General features: G+C 48.6%; 1 protein-coding gene across 2 annotated transcripts in view; it reads left to right on the top strand.

The window, feature by feature from the left end:
• Nucleotides 1-14,083: 14,083 nt before the first annotated feature.
• UBE2R2 (ubiquitin conjugating enzyme E2 R2) overlaps nt 14,084-17,266 on the top strand; it is a 111,357-nt gene continuing 108,174 nt past the window's right edge. For both annotated transcript variants that reach the window (XM_032139513.2, XM_032139512.2), the window contains exon 1: nt 14,084-14,309. In XM_032139513.2, coding sequence (XP_031995404.1) covers nt 14,133-14,309 — 177 coding nt within the window. In that variant the 5' untranslated portion in view covers nt 14,084-14,132. The remainder of the gene's footprint in view (nt 14,310-17,266) is intronic.

Here is a 17,266-nt window from a genome sequence, read left to right as displayed (position 1 = left end):
TTTCTTTTCTTTTTTTTTTTTTTGAGACAGAGTCTTGCTCTGTCACCCAGGCTGGAGTGCAGTGGTGCAATCTCAGATCACTGCAACCTCCGCCTCCCAGATTCAAGTGATTCTCTTGCCTCAGCCTCCCGAGTAAAGTAGCTGGGACTACAGGCGCGTGCCACCACACCCGGCTAATTTTTGTATTTTTAGTAAAGACGAGGTTTCACCATGTTGGCTAGGCTGGTCTCAAACTCCTGACCTCAAGTGATCAGCTCACCTCAGCCTCCAAAACTGCTGGGATTACAGGGATGAGCCACCTTGCCCGGCTATTCCGTCTTTTTTGTGGGAGAAGAGGGGCAAGTTCTCGCTCTGTCGCCTGGGGTGGAATACAGTGGTGGAATCACACCTCAGCCTCCTCAGTAATTGAGACTACACACGCGCACCACCATGCCTGGCCAATTTCTGTATTTTTGTGTAGACTTTCGCCATGTTGCCCAGGCTGGTTTCAAACTCCTGAGCGCAAGGAATCTGCCGGCCACGGCCTTCGAAAGTGTTGGGATTGCAGGCATCGGCCACTGCCTGGCCCCCATCATTTTTCTTGCTACTCCACCCCTGGTTCCCTGAGCTCCAGCAACATCAGCCTTTTTTCGGTTCCTTGGTTATATTAAGTTCTTTCCTAACTCTGGGACGTCACCCAAGCTGTTTGTTCCATTTGGAATGTGCTTTCTTGGCTTTTTCTCCTTTTCATCTTTCACCTCTCAGCATAAATATCACCTCTGGACTCAAACCATCCTCCCACCCCAGCTTCCTGGCTAGCTGGGATCACAGGCATGCACCACACACTCGACTAATTTTTTGTAGAGATGGGATTTCACCACGTTGCCCAGGCTGGTCTCAAATTCCTGGACTCAAGTGATCCTCCCACCTTGGCCTCCCAAAGTGCTAGGATTACAGGCTTGAACCACTGCGCCTGGCCAAGGTCTTCACTAAAGGCCTAAAATATGTTCTCTAAACATATTTAGATATGTTTTCTTTTCCTTTTTTTTTTTTTTTTGAGATGGAGTCTTGCTCTGTCACCCAGGCTGGAGTGCAGTGGCAAGATCTCAGCTTACTGCAACTTCCACCTCCCAAGTTCAAGTGATTCTCCTGCCTCAGCCTCCGGAGTAGCTGGGATTATAGCCACACACCACCACACCTGGCTAATTTTTGCATTTTTAGTAGAGTAGGCCACCATGTTGGCCAGACTGGTCTTGAACCCCTGTCCTCAAGTGATCTGCCCTCCTCTGCCTCCCAAAGTGCTGGGATTACAGGCGTGAGCCACCGCGCCCAGGCCGTTATGTTTTCTCTTTCTTTCTCCCTCCCTCCCTCCCTCCCTTCCTTCCCTCCCACCCTCCCTCCTTTATTTTTTCTCTTTTCCTTTCTTTTCTTTTTCTTTTTTCTTTTTTTTTTTTTTTTTTTTTTTTTTTTTTGAGACGGAGTCTCGCTTCTGTCGCCCAGGCTGGAGTGCAGTGGCGCAATCCCGGCTCACTGGGGCTCCTGCCTCCCGGGTTCACGCCATTCTCCTGCCTCAGCCTCTCCGAGTAGCTGGGACTACAGGCGCCTGCCACCACGCCCGGCTAATTTTTTGTATTTTTTTAGTAGAGACGGGGTTTCACCGTGGTCTCGATCTCCTGACCTCGTGATCCGCCCGCCTCGGCCTCCCAAAGTGCTGGGATTACAAGCGTGAGCCACCGCGCCCGGCCTCTTTTTTCTTTTTTATTTGTTTTTTTTTTTTGAGACAGAGTCTTGCTCTGTCGCCCAGGCTGGAGTGCAGTGGCAAGATCTCAGCTTACTGCAACCTCCTCCGCCTCCGGGGTTCAAGCAATTCTCATGCCTCAGCCTCCCGAGTAGCTGGGACTACAGGTGCACACCACCTCGTCTGGCTAATTTTTTGTATTTTTTTTTTTTTTTTTTTTTTTTTTTTGAGACGGAGTCTCGCTCTGTCGCCCAGGCTGGAGTGCAGTGGCGCAATCTCGGCTCACTACAAGCTCCGCCTCCCAGGTTCACGCCATTCTCCCGCCTCAGCCTCCCAAGTAGCTGGGACTACAGGCGCCCGCCACTGCGCCCAGCTAATTTTTTTTGTATTTTTAGTAGAGATGAGGTTTCACCATGGTCTCGATCTCCTGACCTCGTGATCCGCCTGCCTCGGCCTCCCAAAGTGCTGGGATTACAGGCGTGAGCCACCGCACCCTGCCAATTTTTTGTATTTTAGTAGAGACAGGGTTTCACCATGTTCCCCAGGCTGGTCTTGGATTCCGAACTCAGGCAATCAGCCCACCTTAGCCTCCCCAAGTGCTAGGATAACAGGCGTGACCCACCACGCCCGGCCTGGCTGATATGTTTTCTAAAAGGTTTCTTTTATATCATCCATTTTCCTTTTAGTGCTTTTTACAATTTCTGATTATCAGTTGTCTCTTCTTTTGTTTTACTTTTATTTTTAAATTTATTACTATTTTTTTAGAGACAGGATCTCACTGTCACCCAGGCTGCAGTGCAGTTGTAGCTCACTGCAGCTTGGGATACCTGGGCTCAAGTGATCCTTCCAAGTAGCTAGGACTACAGGTATATGCCACCATGTCCAGCTAATTTTTTAATATTTGGTAGTGGTCTTGACCTCAGAACCTCAAACAATCCTCCCATATCAGCCTCCCAAAGCACTGGGATTATAAGCATGAGCCACTTGCCCAGCCTAGTTGTCTCTTTTTGCCCTTGACTGTGAACACATGAAAACGAGGACCATGTGTACATGCCCAATACCTAGCACATTTTAGATACTTAATAAATGTTTACTGAATGATTGTGACCATAGTCAATCTTTTCCGTCTTTCCTTTAACCATTGTCTCCCTCAAATTTTATGCCCCAGTTGCACTGAACTACTTGGGAGTTTTCTTACTCTAATTTGATTTATTTCCTGGGCCTTTGATCTTGCTGCTCTCTTTGCTCAGAATGTTTTGATTGATAAGGTTTACCGGAGAAATGGAGCTTGTGCTAAGTGTTGAAGCATGGTTTGAATTTGAATTGACAGAGGGGAAGAAGCAGTATCATTGAAGTCTAAGAAAGACCAAAAAGCTGTGAAATGAATTGATTATTCATTCCATACTTAATGATCAAGCCCCGTGGTCAAGAATGGTCAAGAACTGACACATTGTAATCTCAGAACTTTGGAAGGTCGAGGTGGGAGTCCAGGAGTTTGAAACCAGCCTGGACAACATAGTGAAACTCCATCTCTATAAAAAACTACAAAAATTAGGCCGGGTGCGGTGGCTCACGCTTGTAATCCCAGCACTTTGGAAGGCCAAGGTGGGTGGATCACGAGGTCAGGAGTTCAAGACCAGCCTGACCAAGATGGTGAAACCCCATCTCTACTAAAAATACAAAATTAGCCGGGCACAGTGGCAGGTGTAATCCCAGCTACTCAGGAGGCTGAGGCAAGACAATCGCTTGAACCCAGGCGGCAGAGGTTGCAGTGAGCTGAGATTGTGCCACTGCACTCTAGGCTGGGTGACAAAGTAAGACTCCGTCTCAAAATATATATATATATAAATTAAGGCCGGGCATGGTGGCTCACACCTGTAATCCCAGCACTTTGGGAGGCCAAGGCGAGTGGATCATCTGAGGTCATGGTTTTGAGACCAGCCTGGCCAACATGGCGAAACCCCGTCTCTACTAAAAAAAATACAAACATCGACCGGGCCTGGTGGCACGCGCCTATAATCCCAGCTACTCGGGAGGCTGAGGCAGGACACTTGAATGAACTTGGGAGGCGGAGGTTGCAGTGAGCTGAGATTGTGCCACTGCACTTCAGCCTCAGCAACAGAGTGAGACCCTGTCTCAAAAAAACAAAAACCAAAAAACAAAAATTAGCTGGGTGTGGGCCGGGCACGATGGCTCACGCCTGTAATCCCAGCACTTTGGGAGGCCGAGGTGGGTGGATCACGAGGTCAGGAGTTCAAGACCTGTAGTGCCAGCTACTTGGGAGGCTGAGGTGGGAGGTGGGATTGCTTGAGCCCGGGAGGTTGAGGCTGCAGTGAGCCATGATTGCACCACTGTACTCTAGCCTGGGTGACAGAGCAAGACCCTGACTCAAAAATAAACAAATATATAATTAAAATAAAATTGTATCCTGCCCTAACATTTTCAGTATTAGGCACCTTTTTAGTCACTTTCACTGGTACTCACCAAAACTTGTAACAATATTATCTACTAACTACTTGTTTTTATCTGTTTCTGTCTCAGAAAGAGACAGAATGTAAGCTCCACAAGGGCAAGGACCACTTATTTCTGTCTCATTTACTACTGTATCCCTGATATTAGCACAGGGCCTGTCACATAGGAGGCACTCAATAAATTTTTTGAATGAAAAAATGAATGAATGAATGAATGAATGGCTCATTCTCAATGGCACTTCAGAGGCTGAGAGGAAATAGACACATAAATGCAGTTCAGCATGGGGGGTGCTATGATATGCACAGATTGCCATGGGCACATTAGAAAGATTACTGTGAGAAAAGGAAAACAGTTCAGAGCAGTCTGAGCTATGTGAGGTATGCAACATTCATCAGGCCCAAGGAGGTGAGGACAGGACTTCAGTTATGCACCCCTCACACACATGTCCAAAGTCTATTTCATTTTATGTATTTTTGTTTTGTGTTATTTTGTTTATTTGAGACAGGGTCTCCCTCTATAGCCCAGGCTGGAATGCACCGGTGCAAACACAGTTACCTGCAGCCTTGACTTCCTAGGCTCAAGCAATCCTTCTGCCTCAGCCTCCCGAGTAGCTGGGACTACAGTTACATGCCGCCACATCCAGCTAATTTAAAAAATAAGTTTTTTTGGCTGGGTGCGGTGGCCAAAGTGCAGTCCCAGCACTCTGAGAGGCCAAGGTGGGTGTATCACCTGAGGTCAGGAGTTTGAGACCAGCCTGGCCAACATGGTGAAACCCCATCTCTACTAAAAAATACAAAAATTAGCCGGTAGTGGTGGCAGGTGCCTGTATCCCAGCTACTTGGGAGGCTGAGGCAGGAGAATAGCTTGAACCTGTGAACTGTCAAGAGACGGAGGCTGCAGTGAGCTGAGACCATGCCACTGCACTCCAGCCAGGGGGACAAGAGCGAGACTCCGTCTCAAAAATATATATATATATTTTTAAAGATGGGGTCTTGCCATGTTGCCCAGGCTGGTCTCAAACTCCTGTGCTCAAGTCATCATCCTGCCTCCACCTCCCAAAGTGCTGGGATTTCAGGCATGAGCCACCTCACCTGGCCCAAAGGCTATTGTTAAAGCAGGGGTCTCCATCCCCTGGGCCACAGACCGGTATGGTCGTGGTACAGTCCATGCCCTGTTAGGAACCAGCCACACAGTAGGAGGTGAGCGGCAGGGGCATATTACTGCCTGAGCTCTGCCTCCTGTGAGATCAGCAGGGCTTTAGATTCTCATAGGAGCACAAATCCTATTGTGAACTGCGCACGTGAGGGATCTATGTTGCACACTCCTTATGAGAATCTAACTAATGCCTGATGATCTGAAGTGAAACAGTTTCATCCTATTCCTCCCACCCTGTAAAAAAATTGTCTTCCACGAAACCCGATGCCAAAAAGGGACCGGGGCCCGGGGAGCGTGGGTGGGGAACCGCGGTAGGGACCGCTGATTTTTTTTTCTTTTTTTTTGAGACAGTCTTGCTCTGTCACCCAGGCTGGAGTCCAGTGGCGGGATCTCCGCTCACTGCAAGCTCCACCTCCTGGGTTCACGCCATTCTTTTTTTTTTTTTTGAGACGGAGTCTCGCTCTGTCGCCCAGGCTGGAGTGCAGTGGCACGATCTCCACTCACTGCAGGCTCCGCCTCCCGGGGTTCACGCCATTCTCCTGCCTCAGCCGCCGGAGTAGCTGGGACTACAGGCGCCCGCCACCACGCCCGGCGAATTTTTTGTATTTTTTAGTAGAGACGGGGTTTCACCGTGTTAGCCAGGATTGCCTCGATCTCCTGACCTCGTGATCCACCCGCCTCGGCCTCCCAAAGTGCTGGGATTACAAGCGTGAGCCACCGCGCGCGGCTGGGTTCACGCCATTCTTTCCTGCCTCAGCCTCTTGAGTAGATGGGACTACAGGCACCTGCCACCACACCCGGCTAATTTTTCGTATTTTTAGTAGAGACGGGATTTCAGCGAGTTAGCCAGGATAGTCTCGATCTCCTGACCTCGTGATCCGCCTACCTCGGCCTCCCAAAGTGCTGGGATTACAGGCATGAGCCATCGTGCCCGGCGGGGACCGCTAATTTAAAGGCATTTGGCCAGGTATAGTGGCTCACGCCTGTAATCTCCTCACTTTGGGAGGCTAAGGCAGGAGGATGGCTTGAGGTCAGGAGTTAAAGACCAGCCTGGGTAACATAGTGAGACCTTGTCTCTACAAAAAAATAAATAGGCTGGGCACGGTGGCTCATGCCTGTAATCCCAGCACTTTGGGAGGCCGAGGCGGGTGGATCACCTGAGGTCGGGAGTTCAAGACCAGCCCGACCAACATGGAGAAACCCCGTCTCTTCTAAAAATTCAAAATTAGCCGGGCATGGTGGTGCATGCCTGTAATCCCAGCTACTCGGGAGGCTGAGGCAGGAGAATCACTTAAACCCGGGAGGCGGAGGTTGTGGTGAGCCAAGATCGCTCCAGCCTGGGCAAGAAGAGCAAAACTCCGGCACACACACACACACACACACAAATAAAAAATAAAAAATAAATTAAATAAATAATAAAATAAATAATTAGCTGGGCTTGGTGTTGCACAAGCCCAGCTAATTATTGGTCCTAGCTACTAGGGGTGCTGAGGTGGGAGGATTGTGAAAGCCCAGGAGGTTGAGGCTTCAGTGAGCCAAGAACGCACCACTACACTTAAGGGCAACAGAGTGAGACCCTGTCTCAAAAATAAATAAATAAAAAAAAATAAAAGTATTTTGATCCTAACTAGCTGCCTCACCCATTATCTTCACGTTCCTGGAACTTGTGATACAAAACACAAGGTATAGGCCAGGCTCGATGGCTCATGCCTGTAATCCCAGCATTTTGGGAGGCCAAGGTGGGTGGATCACTTGATCTCTGGAGTTCAAGACCATCCTGGCCAACATGGTGAAACCCCATCTCTACTAAAAATACAAAAAAAAAAAAAAAAAAATTAGCTGGGGCTGGGCGCGGTGGCTCACACCTGTAATCCCAGCAATTTGGGAGGCCGAGGCAGGCGGATCACGAGGTCAGGAGATTGAGACCATCCTGGCTAACACGGTGAAACCCTGTCTCTACTAAAAATACAAAAAATTAGCCAGGCGTGGTGGTGGGTGCCTGTGGTCCCAGCTACTCGGGAGGCTGAGGCACGAGAATGGCGTGAACCTGGGAGGCAGAGCTTGCAGTGAGCCATGATCATGCCACTGCACTCCAGCCTGGGCAACGGCAAGACTCTGTCTCAATAAATAAATAAATAAATAAATAATAAAAAAAATAGCTGGGCATGGCAGCACGTGCCTGTAATCCCAGCTACTCGGGAGACTGAGGCAGGAGAATCGCTTGAACCCGGGAGGTGGAGGTTGCAGTGAGCCAAGATTGCACCACGGTACTCTAGCCTGGGCGACAGAACAAGACTCCACCTCAAAAAAAAAAAAAAAAAAAAAGGTAGGTATAGCCAATCTATAGTTTGTTATTTTAATGTAAACTTTTGGTAAACAACTTGGAAACTGCCTTTTTTTTTTTTTTTTTGAGATGGAGTCTCGCTCTGTCGCCTAGGCTGGAGTGCAGTGGAGCGATCTCGGCTCACTGCAAGCTCCGCCTCCCAGGTTCACGCCATTCTCCTGCCTCAGCCTCCCGAGTAGCTGGGACTACAGGCGCCCACCACCACGCACGGCTAATTTTTTTTTGTATTTTTAGTAGAGACGGGGTTTCACCGTGGTCTCGATCTCCTGACCTCATGATCCACCCGCCTCGGCCTCCCAAAGTGCTGGGATTACAAGCGTGAGCCACCGCGCCCGGCCTGCCTCTTCTTTTTTACTTTAAAAACTCACTTGTTGGCTGGGCATGGTGGCTCACACCTGTAATTCCAGCTGTTTGGAGGCGGAAGCAGGAGCTCAAAGAGTTCAAGACTAGCCTGGGCAACACAGCAAGACCACATAAATAAATAAGAAGTTCAAAAAAACCCCCAAAACATTTGTCATGTTGGGGGCAGCAGTGTGTGCCTGTAATCCCAGATACTCAGGATGCTGAGGCGGGAAGAATTTTTTTTTTTTTTTTTTTTTTAGAGGTCTAACTATGTTGCTCAGACTCAGACTGTTTTTTTTGGTTTGTTTTTTTGAGACAGAGTCTCACTCTGTCACCCAGGCTGGAGTGCAGTGGCACGATCTTGGCTCACTGCAACCTCCGCTTCCCGGGTTCCAGCGATTCTTCTGCCTCAGCCTCCCGAGTAGCTGGGACTACAGGCACGAGCCACCATGCCCAGCTAATTTTTGTATTTTTTTTTAGTAGAGACAGGGTTTCACCATGTTAGCCAGGCTGGTCTCGAACTTCTGCCTTCAGGTGATCTGCCCACCTCAGCCTCCCAAAGTGCTGGGATTACAGGCGTGAGCCACGGCATCTGGTGGCACTTCTTTTTTTTTTTTTTTTGAGACGGAGTCTCGCTCTGTTGCCAGGCTGGAGTTCAGTGGCGTGATCTTGGCTTACTGCAACCTGTAACTCCACCTTTGACTCTGATTCAAGTGATTCTCCTGCCTCAGCCTGCCGAGTAGCTGGGATTGCAGGCACGCATCACTATGTCCAGATAATTTTTGTATTTTTGGTAGAGATGGGGTTTCATCATGTTGGTTAGGGTGCTCTTGATCTCCTGACCTTGTGATCCTCCCGCCTTGGCTTCCCAAAGTGCTGGGATTACAGGTGTGAACCACCGCGCCCAGCCTGTGGCACTTCTTAAACTGGTTATCTTTCTTTCAAAAGAAAAGATATGGAAATCTTGGTAAGGTAAACAGGAGGGAACAATATTTGCTTTAGGAAGGTTAATTCTGACCTTATAAACAATGACTTTTGTGGGGATCAACCTTTTTTTTTTTTTTTTTTTTTTTTTGAGACAGTCTTATTCTGTTGCCCAGGCTGGAGTGCAGTGTTATGATCTCAGTGCAATGCAACCTCCACCTCCTGGGTTCAAGCGATTCTCCTGCCTCAGTCTCCTGAGTAGCTGGACTACAGGTGCCCGCATGATGCCTGGCTAATTTTTGTATTTTTTTTTTTTTTTTTTTTTTTGAGACGGAGTCTCGCTCTGTTGCCCAGGCCGGAGTGCAGTGGCACGATCTTGGCTCACTGCAAGCTCCGCCTCCCGGGTTCATGCCATTCTCCTGCCTCAGCCTCCGGAGTAGCTGGGACCACAGGCGCCCGCCACCATGCCCGGCTAACTTTTTTGTATTTTTTTAGTGGAGACAGGGTTTCACTGTGTTAGCCAGGATGATCTCGATCTCCTGACCTCATGATCTGCCCGCCTCAGCCTCCCAAAGTGCTGAGATTACAGGCGTGAGCCACCGTGCCCGGCTAATTTTTGTATTTTTAATAGAGACGGGGTTTCACCATGTTTGCCAGGCTGATCTTGAACTCCTGACCTCAAATGATCTGCCTGCCTCAGCCTCCCAAAGTGCTGGGGTTACAGGCGTGAGCCACTGTGCCTGGCCAACTTTTTAAAATTTAATATGTTAACATATATGTAAAATTTGTACACTACTCTTAAGGAGCCATAGTCTTCCTCTAAAATTAGTAGTGGGCCTGCCGTGGTGGCTCACGCCTGTAATCTCAGCATTTTGAGAGGCTGAGGTGGGCGGATTGCTTGAGCTCAGGAGTTCAAGACCAGCCTGAGCAACATAATGAAACCTTGTCTCTACTAAAAATACAAAAATTAGTCGGGCGTGGTGGCACTGTGCCTGTAGTCCCAGCTACTCCGGGGGCTGAGGTGGGAGGATTGCTGGAACCCAGGAGGCGGAGGTTGCAGTGAGCCAAGATCATGCTACTGCACTCCAGCCTGGGTGACAGAGCAAGACTCTGTCTCAGTTTAAAAAAAAAGAAGAAGAAGAAGAAGAAAGAAGAAAGAAGAAAGAAGAAAGAAGAAGAAGTAGTACCCTGGTTGGAAAGTACCAGGTGATGCCTGACACTGAGCGTTAAGTGCTCTGTTTTCTTTTTTAAAAAAAATTATTATTTTTTAAATTTTAATTTTGAGTGCTGTTTTTCTTTACCACCAGAGGGCACCAATCAGGCAAGTCAATCTACATGCCATTATGAAACAATATGAGAAAGCTCTAGGAAGCTGTTTCTAGCATTCATTCTTTTTAACAAATAGGTTTTGAGCACTTAATATGTGCCAAACATTGGAGTAGCTGGTATAGAGTTTTGGAATTTATAGTCTTGAGCACCTACTATGTGCTTGAGAGAACAGATAGGCATGAGGATAGAGGGTAGGGTTCAATTTGTGATTTTGTGATTACTCATTGTCTTCCTGTCCTTGGCCATGAGTCTCTTGAGAACAATTACTTAGTGTCTACTTTGTGTCAGATGGTGTGCCTGTTGCTGAGGATTCAGGCATGAATAAGACACAGTGGCAGTCTACTAATAAACAATGTCCTACTGGCTAGAATAAAAACACATGAGCTAGTTCTGTGGAATTCCAGTTCCTGTGACCTGAGAATAAACAGCCTTGATTATAAAACTCATTAACACATTGAGCTTCCAACCTCCCAGCATAGAGGCATGCCCACAGTGGATGCTTAGTGAGTTTGTGAGTTGACATGAGCCCAGAGGGCCGCTTCTGGTCTGGGTGCCAGGTATACCTTCCAGTGGGTTAGACTAGGGCTTCATCATCCTCCAGGTCAGGGTGGGGCTGTGATGAGTTTTTGTGGGTGAAATGCTTTGAAGATGACCTTTCTACCTATTTATCTGCTCACTGCCTTGCTATTAAAGGTGTCAACATAATCTTTCACATTTCCGGGTCAGCAATCCTCTTGTCCCTAAATTGACTTGTACTGGAGGGAAAGACAGAATGGGACATAAACCATCATTTTGATAAGAGGGGCTGCATTCACTAGGATACTCCTTCTTCTCTGAGGGGAGCTCTAATTCCAGTGGAGTTCGGTCTCAAGACCTGGACAGTAGCGTTGGCGGCTAGAAAAGGATGTTTTAAAACACTGAGACCTTGTCTTTTAGGGGAAAAAAAAGGCCAAAAAAAAAGGAGGGGGGCTGCTTAAGTGTGGATTGTGTAGAGTGACTCCATTCCAAAGAGTACAGTATAGAAAAGGGGGAGGAAGGGGCAGAGTAACTTTACAGTAGAAAGACTTGACACACTTCCTCAGCCAGACAATCAAGGTCAACATCAACATTGCTAAGTCATGTTGCTATTTGTGCCCTTAATATGATGTGATGAAATGGCATTTCACCTCTGTGATCTTAACCTCAAAAACTCACAATCCCAGTCTAATCATGAGAAAACCATCACAATCTCAATTGGGGGACAGTCCACAAAAAAAACTTGACCAGTATTCTCCAAAACTGTTAAGGTCATCAGAACAAAGTCTAAGAAACTGCCACAGTCAAGAGGAATCTAAGGAAACAGGAAAACTGAATGTAGACTGGTATCCTGGATGAGATCCTGGAACAGCAAAAGGTCACTAGGTAAAAATTAGGGAAGTATGAGCTTCAGTTAATAGTGATGTATTAATATTAGCTCATTAATTGTAATACATGTACTCTACTAATGTAATATGTCAATAAAAGGGGGAACTGGGCACCAGGTGTAGGGGAACTCGACTATCTTTTCAATTTTTCTATAAATCTAAAACTGTCCTTGGCTGGGCACAGTGGCTCATGCCAGTAATCCCAGCACTTTGGGAGGCTGAGGTGGACGGATCACCTGAGGTCAAGGGTTGGAGACCAGCCTGGCCAACACGGTGAAATCCCGTCTCTACTAAAAATACAAAAATTAGCTGGCATGGTGGTGCGCACCTGTGGTCCTGCTACTTGAGAGACTGAGGTTAGAGGATGGCTTAAGCCCAGGAGGTTACTGCTACAGTGAGCTATAATCACTCTACTGTACTCCAGCCTGGGCAACAGAGTGAGACCCTGTCTCAATAAAAGGGGTGGGTAGTGGTGGTATCCAGAATACAGCTATGCCTTAAAGTTTTTTTCTTTCAAGTTCCTATGAATCATTTACCATGTGCCAGTCACTACGCTAAATGCTGTACATACATTTAATCATTACAATTGCTTGTGTTGGGTATAATTAATCCCCTTTTACAGAAGCTGATTAAACAGCCAGGTGTGGAGGCATGCACCTGTAGTCCTAGCTACTTGGGAGGCTGAGGTGGGAGAATCGCTTGAACCTGGGAGGCGGAGGTTGCAGTGGGCCGTGATCGCGCCACTGTGCTACGGCCTGGGTAATAGAGCAAGACCCTGTCTCAAACAAAACAAAACCAAAAAACAAAAAACTGATGATACAGGGAGAAGTAATGTGTGGAACTAGGGTTGGAACCAAGATCTGTCTCGTTCCGAAATTGTGTGTGTAGAACTCTCACAGTATTCTGGCTTTTCTAGGAAATTTTTAGGCAGTTATCCTAGGACATGCCTTCCTAAGAGAAAGGAGTACTGTATTCTGAACCACGGTGACCAAAGACAGTCTCCACATCTCACTTCGGTTATGATTATCTCGAAAGTCCCTCAGTTCCAGGGCGGGCATTCAAGCCAAAAGCACCTATAAAGGGTCAAAGTTCAACCATAGTAGTTTATTTTACAAATGGCGAAGGCGAAGGGCAGCCTGAGCACTTGCTCCAAATCACAATGAGAAGGGCTAGAGACCCAGTTTGTTATTGTCTCTTTTTCCTCACAACTTCCTCTTTGTAGTTAAGAAGGGAAGCAGAAGCTGACCTTTCTGTCTCACCCCGTTTCTCACGTGGAACTGCCGCACCCAGGGTGGGTAACGTGCCAAAGGGCACACTTGCCTGTGGGCTGGCCTGCGGGAAGGTCTGTTCCCACCGAAAAGACCCACATTGTCAGCACATCCTAAGCAAGTAGCTACTAAGTGGAGGGACCGCAGACTGGGTGTCACAGGGAGGGGCCTGCAGGGACCAGGCCCGTCCCAGGATGGCTACGGAGGCCCCTGGATCCACAGTGGGGAGGGCCCCGAGAGCCGGGGGACCTGGGTTCCCTTCCGGGGCACGCCTTTGGAACTGCGGCGTCCAGCCACACAACCGTCACTCTGGGGCCACGGCAGTCCCTGCGCCCACCCTCGGTCCCCGCTGCTTCTGGGATCTTTATGGGCGGGGGACACGCGCCGGCGTCACAAAGCGCCGCGACCGCGCGGGAGGCCGAGAAGAGGCGTGGAAGCGCGAGGAGGAGGAGGTGGTAGTGGAGAGCCAGGCACGGTGGGGGGAGGGGAGGGAGGGGCGCGCGCACGCGCGTCGGGCCGCCAGCCGCTGAGAGCCGCCCAGCACCCGGCGTGCGCCCCTCCTCCCTCTCTCCCTCCCTCCCTCCCTCCCTGCTTCTCGGCTCCGTCGCTCCCGCGGCGCGAGGCGCTCTCGCTCTCCTCCTCCTCCGCCGTCGCCCCTCCCCCCGCGCAGCCCCGCCGCCACCGCCGCGAGACCCCCGCACGCCGCTCTCCCCCCACCCTCTCCAGCCCCGCGCGCCCTCCGGCCCCTGCGGCCCCCGAGGAGAACGAGAGGGCGAGCGAGCGCGGCGTTCCCGGGCTGGCCCGGCCCCCTCTCTTCACCATCGCCGGCCCTCCACCGCCTTCCTCCGCTTCCACCTCCTCTCCCCCCCCCCAAGTTGAGGCCCCCTCCGGGGGGGGGAGGCCCGGGACCGGGACCCGGAGCGAATTCCTCTAACTCCCTCGACCTCTCCTCTCGCCCGGCTCGAGTGTGAGAAGGGCCCGGCCCGGCCTGCGTCGTGTGTGAGGAGGACCCCGGGCGGGCCCACGGGCCGTGTGGGGCCTGGTCCGGCCCGCTGGGTGTGTGAAGACCGGGGTCCAGTGCGGCCCGGCCGGAGGGCGAGCGGAGGGGAGGGGCCTGGTCCGGCCCGGCCGGTGCGTGAGGACTGGGGCCCGGGCCCAGCGCCGCCGCCGCCGCCGCGATGGCCCAGCAGCAGATGACCAGCTCACAGAAGGCCCTGATGCTCGAGCTGAAATCCCTGCAGGAGGAACCAGTGGAGGGCTTCCGGATCACCCTGGTGGACGAGTCCGACCTCTACAACTGGGAGGTGGCCATCTTCGGGCCCCCCAACACCCTCTACGAAGGCGGCTACTTCAAGGTACCCTCACCCTCCTCCCGGATCCTGCCTCCGCGGCCGAGGCCTCCGGCTCCCCGCCGCTTTCTGCAGTTCCTGGGACCAGGAGTATGAGCACGGGAGAGTGGAGGGGGCTTCTCACCCGTGCAGCCCCCTCCCCCATCCGTGGAGGCAGGAAGGCCTTGCTCGCCGAGTGCCTTTTCTTTGTCATGGGGGCGGGGGCTCGGGCGGGGGCGGGAGGGCAGGCTGCACCGGGAAATCGGAGAGCCTCTCTGGTTAGGGTAGTGTCTACGGGCGGAGGAGGCCGTCTTTGTTTCCCCCGCTGAGGGTGGGTGGAAAGAGCGGTGGTCTATCTGTGCTTGCTTGCCCTCCCGTCGGAACCCCTCCCTGCGCAGGCTGGAAGTGCCCCAGAGGGCAGGGTGACCTGCACCGACTGGATTGGACTTTTCTTTTTTGGGGGGTGGGGGTGGGGTGGGGGAGGGGCACCAGCTTGTCATTTCAGAAGCTGCCGAGTGCCCTGACATTTTGAGGATTTGTTGGGTTTCTTAGGTACTCGTAGTGCCAACTTTGCATCCAATGGGTGGTGGTGAAGAATGGGACCCTAGGGGTGGTAAAAAAAAAAAAAAAAAAAAGGGTGCCCGCGTCGTCTTGTCATTATCCATTTGGGAGAACTTTAACCCTCTTTCCGTTCACATTCTCTGCTTACTTCAGTCACTGGTTCTTTCAAAATGCCCTTTGTCCTCACCATGCCACCAAGTTTGCCAACCTTTTTTTCTGCAGGTAGAAATATCCACAAAGGGTGGAACGAGTCATGTAGTGAGATTGATAGCTTCCCACTTTCAGAGACAAAATTGAAACCTGCTCAAGTGGTTAACTCTAACTAAAGGGGTGGTCTCACAGATGACAAGTATCATCTGAGGCGAGATCGTTTCTCTGGGTGGGATGTATGGTTCCTTAGCGACCACAGACATTGTTTCTGTTGTTTTATATGGTTTTAGAACAGTGGTTATCATTCCAGAATCTAATGATTTTTTTTTTTTTTTAACTCCAAGGTAGTTAACTTGGAGATAATCAGTGTTTGTTTTGTTTTGTTTTTACTTGAGTGTTTTTTCAGGGAGGAATCATAGATTGAAAGTTTGAATGTTTTAAATGATGGGGGCTGAGAGAGGAAATGAGAGCTTAGGAATCCATTTAGTTTTATTTTTTTATTTTTAAAATTAAGTAAAATAGGCCAGTGAGTCAATTTTAGTTTTGAAGGGAGGGGTTATCTTGGCACAAGTTTTAAATGAGTATCTTAGTCATGTAGTTCTGATGTGTATTTTTAGGACTACCCAATTACTTAACTCTTGTTTTCTACCCTTCTAAAGGTGGAAACCTCAGTTTTATGCTTGAAATTAGGTCAACTTTGTAGGAAATGGGATTGATACAGAAATGTTTAATATTCACTACTGTATAGTCACTGAGTACCTAGGAAAAGCACGTTTTTAGAATATTATGTAAGTGCGGTACCCCTACCAACTGTTAGGCTTCATCTTTTGTGGTCAGCCTACCCTATACTTTTCAGATGGAGGTATTTAAAATTACTAAGAAAACATGCAAGTTATTAGTAACAAAGTGGAAAAGGTATTGCTGTGTTTATGTTGAAGCATATTCTCTGTTGTCAAATATAAATTTTTATGCATACTGGAAAAATTAGTTTTACAAAATTGAATGTATGTGATGCTTTTTTTTTTTTTTTTTTTTTGAGACGGAGTCTCGCTCTGTCACCCTGGCTGGAGTGCAGTGGCGGGATCTCGCCTAACTGCAACCTCCGCCTCCCAGGTTCAATCGATTCTCCTGCCTCAGCCTCCCAAGCAGCTGGGACTACAGGTGCACGCCACCACGCCCAGCTAATTTTTGTATTTTTAGTAGAGATGGGGTTTCACCATATTGGCCAGGCTGGTCTCGAACTCCTGACCCTGTGATCAACCCGCCTCGGCCTCCCAAAGTGCTGGGATTACAGGCGTGAGCCACTGCGCCCGGCCATGATGCCTTTTCTGACAAAGCATTGTTTAGCAAAATCTGCTGGCTAATGTTAGTGGAATAAAGTTTGATTTCCAAAAAGTGTCATTGTTTGGTACAACCGATATTTAGTAAATGGGTACTAGTTAGAATAATCTCACTCCAATAAAGTTAAAAACAACAGCAAAAACAAAACAAAACTTGTACATGAGAGAAAATAATGGGTTGCAAATTTTAACATTTGTGCGTAAGTCTGGGAAAGGAGTGTGGAGAACCCTTTCAGAAATAGGTAGTATGGAAGGATTCCTTATGTTAATACACTGATTTAAATTAAATGCTTCTGAACTTCAGTCCTTTTTTAAAAAGAATGGTTTAATCTCCTGCTTTGTGATGTTAGATTTCTTAAGCTTTGAGTGTTTTTACCTTTAATTCTGACATGTATGAAAATTTGTAAACAGGTTTTATGGTTTACTCTTGTGTGAGAAGTTTGTTCGATTTTATTTTCGACTACTTTTTCCCTTATATGGCCTTTTATCCCATTAGTCGTTCATTAGAAAAAGGCAAATTTATGGTCATGAGCAGTTAACACTGGGGATATGTTTAAAACTATTGTTTTTGTTTTACTGCTTTTGTCTTAAGACAAGGCTTTTAGTGTATTTCACTACAGCTGCAGTTAAAAGTTGGCACAAAGCTTTCCCTACCATATCACTCTTCTCCCTTATTAAATGTTAATCCTTGAACATTTAGTATAATTTATTTTCAAGTTAAACTCTTTTCCCTTTTTGGCATAGTCATTCGTGAAGGCAGTGGGACTGCCAGTCATTCTTTACATTTTTCATACTGTAATTCCTTTAACTTTTATATATTAATAGGTTTCTAACTGATCTTTTTCACCCTGAAATAGTTGGCTCTTGTCTCTTTTTTTTTTTTTTTTTTTTGGAGAGGGGTTGTTTCTTTTTCCCCCAGCCGCGGGGGTGGGG

This window comes from Hylobates moloch, unplaced genomic scaffold, assembly GCF_009828535.3.
Source record: "Hylobates moloch isolate HMO894 unplaced genomic scaffold, HMol_V3 SCAFFOLD_19, whole genome shotgun sequence".
NCBI classification, from domain to species: Eukaryota; Metazoa; Chordata; class Mammalia; order Primates; family Hylobatidae; genus Hylobates; species Hylobates moloch.
This window is presented reverse-complemented; position numbering and strand designations above follow the sequence as displayed.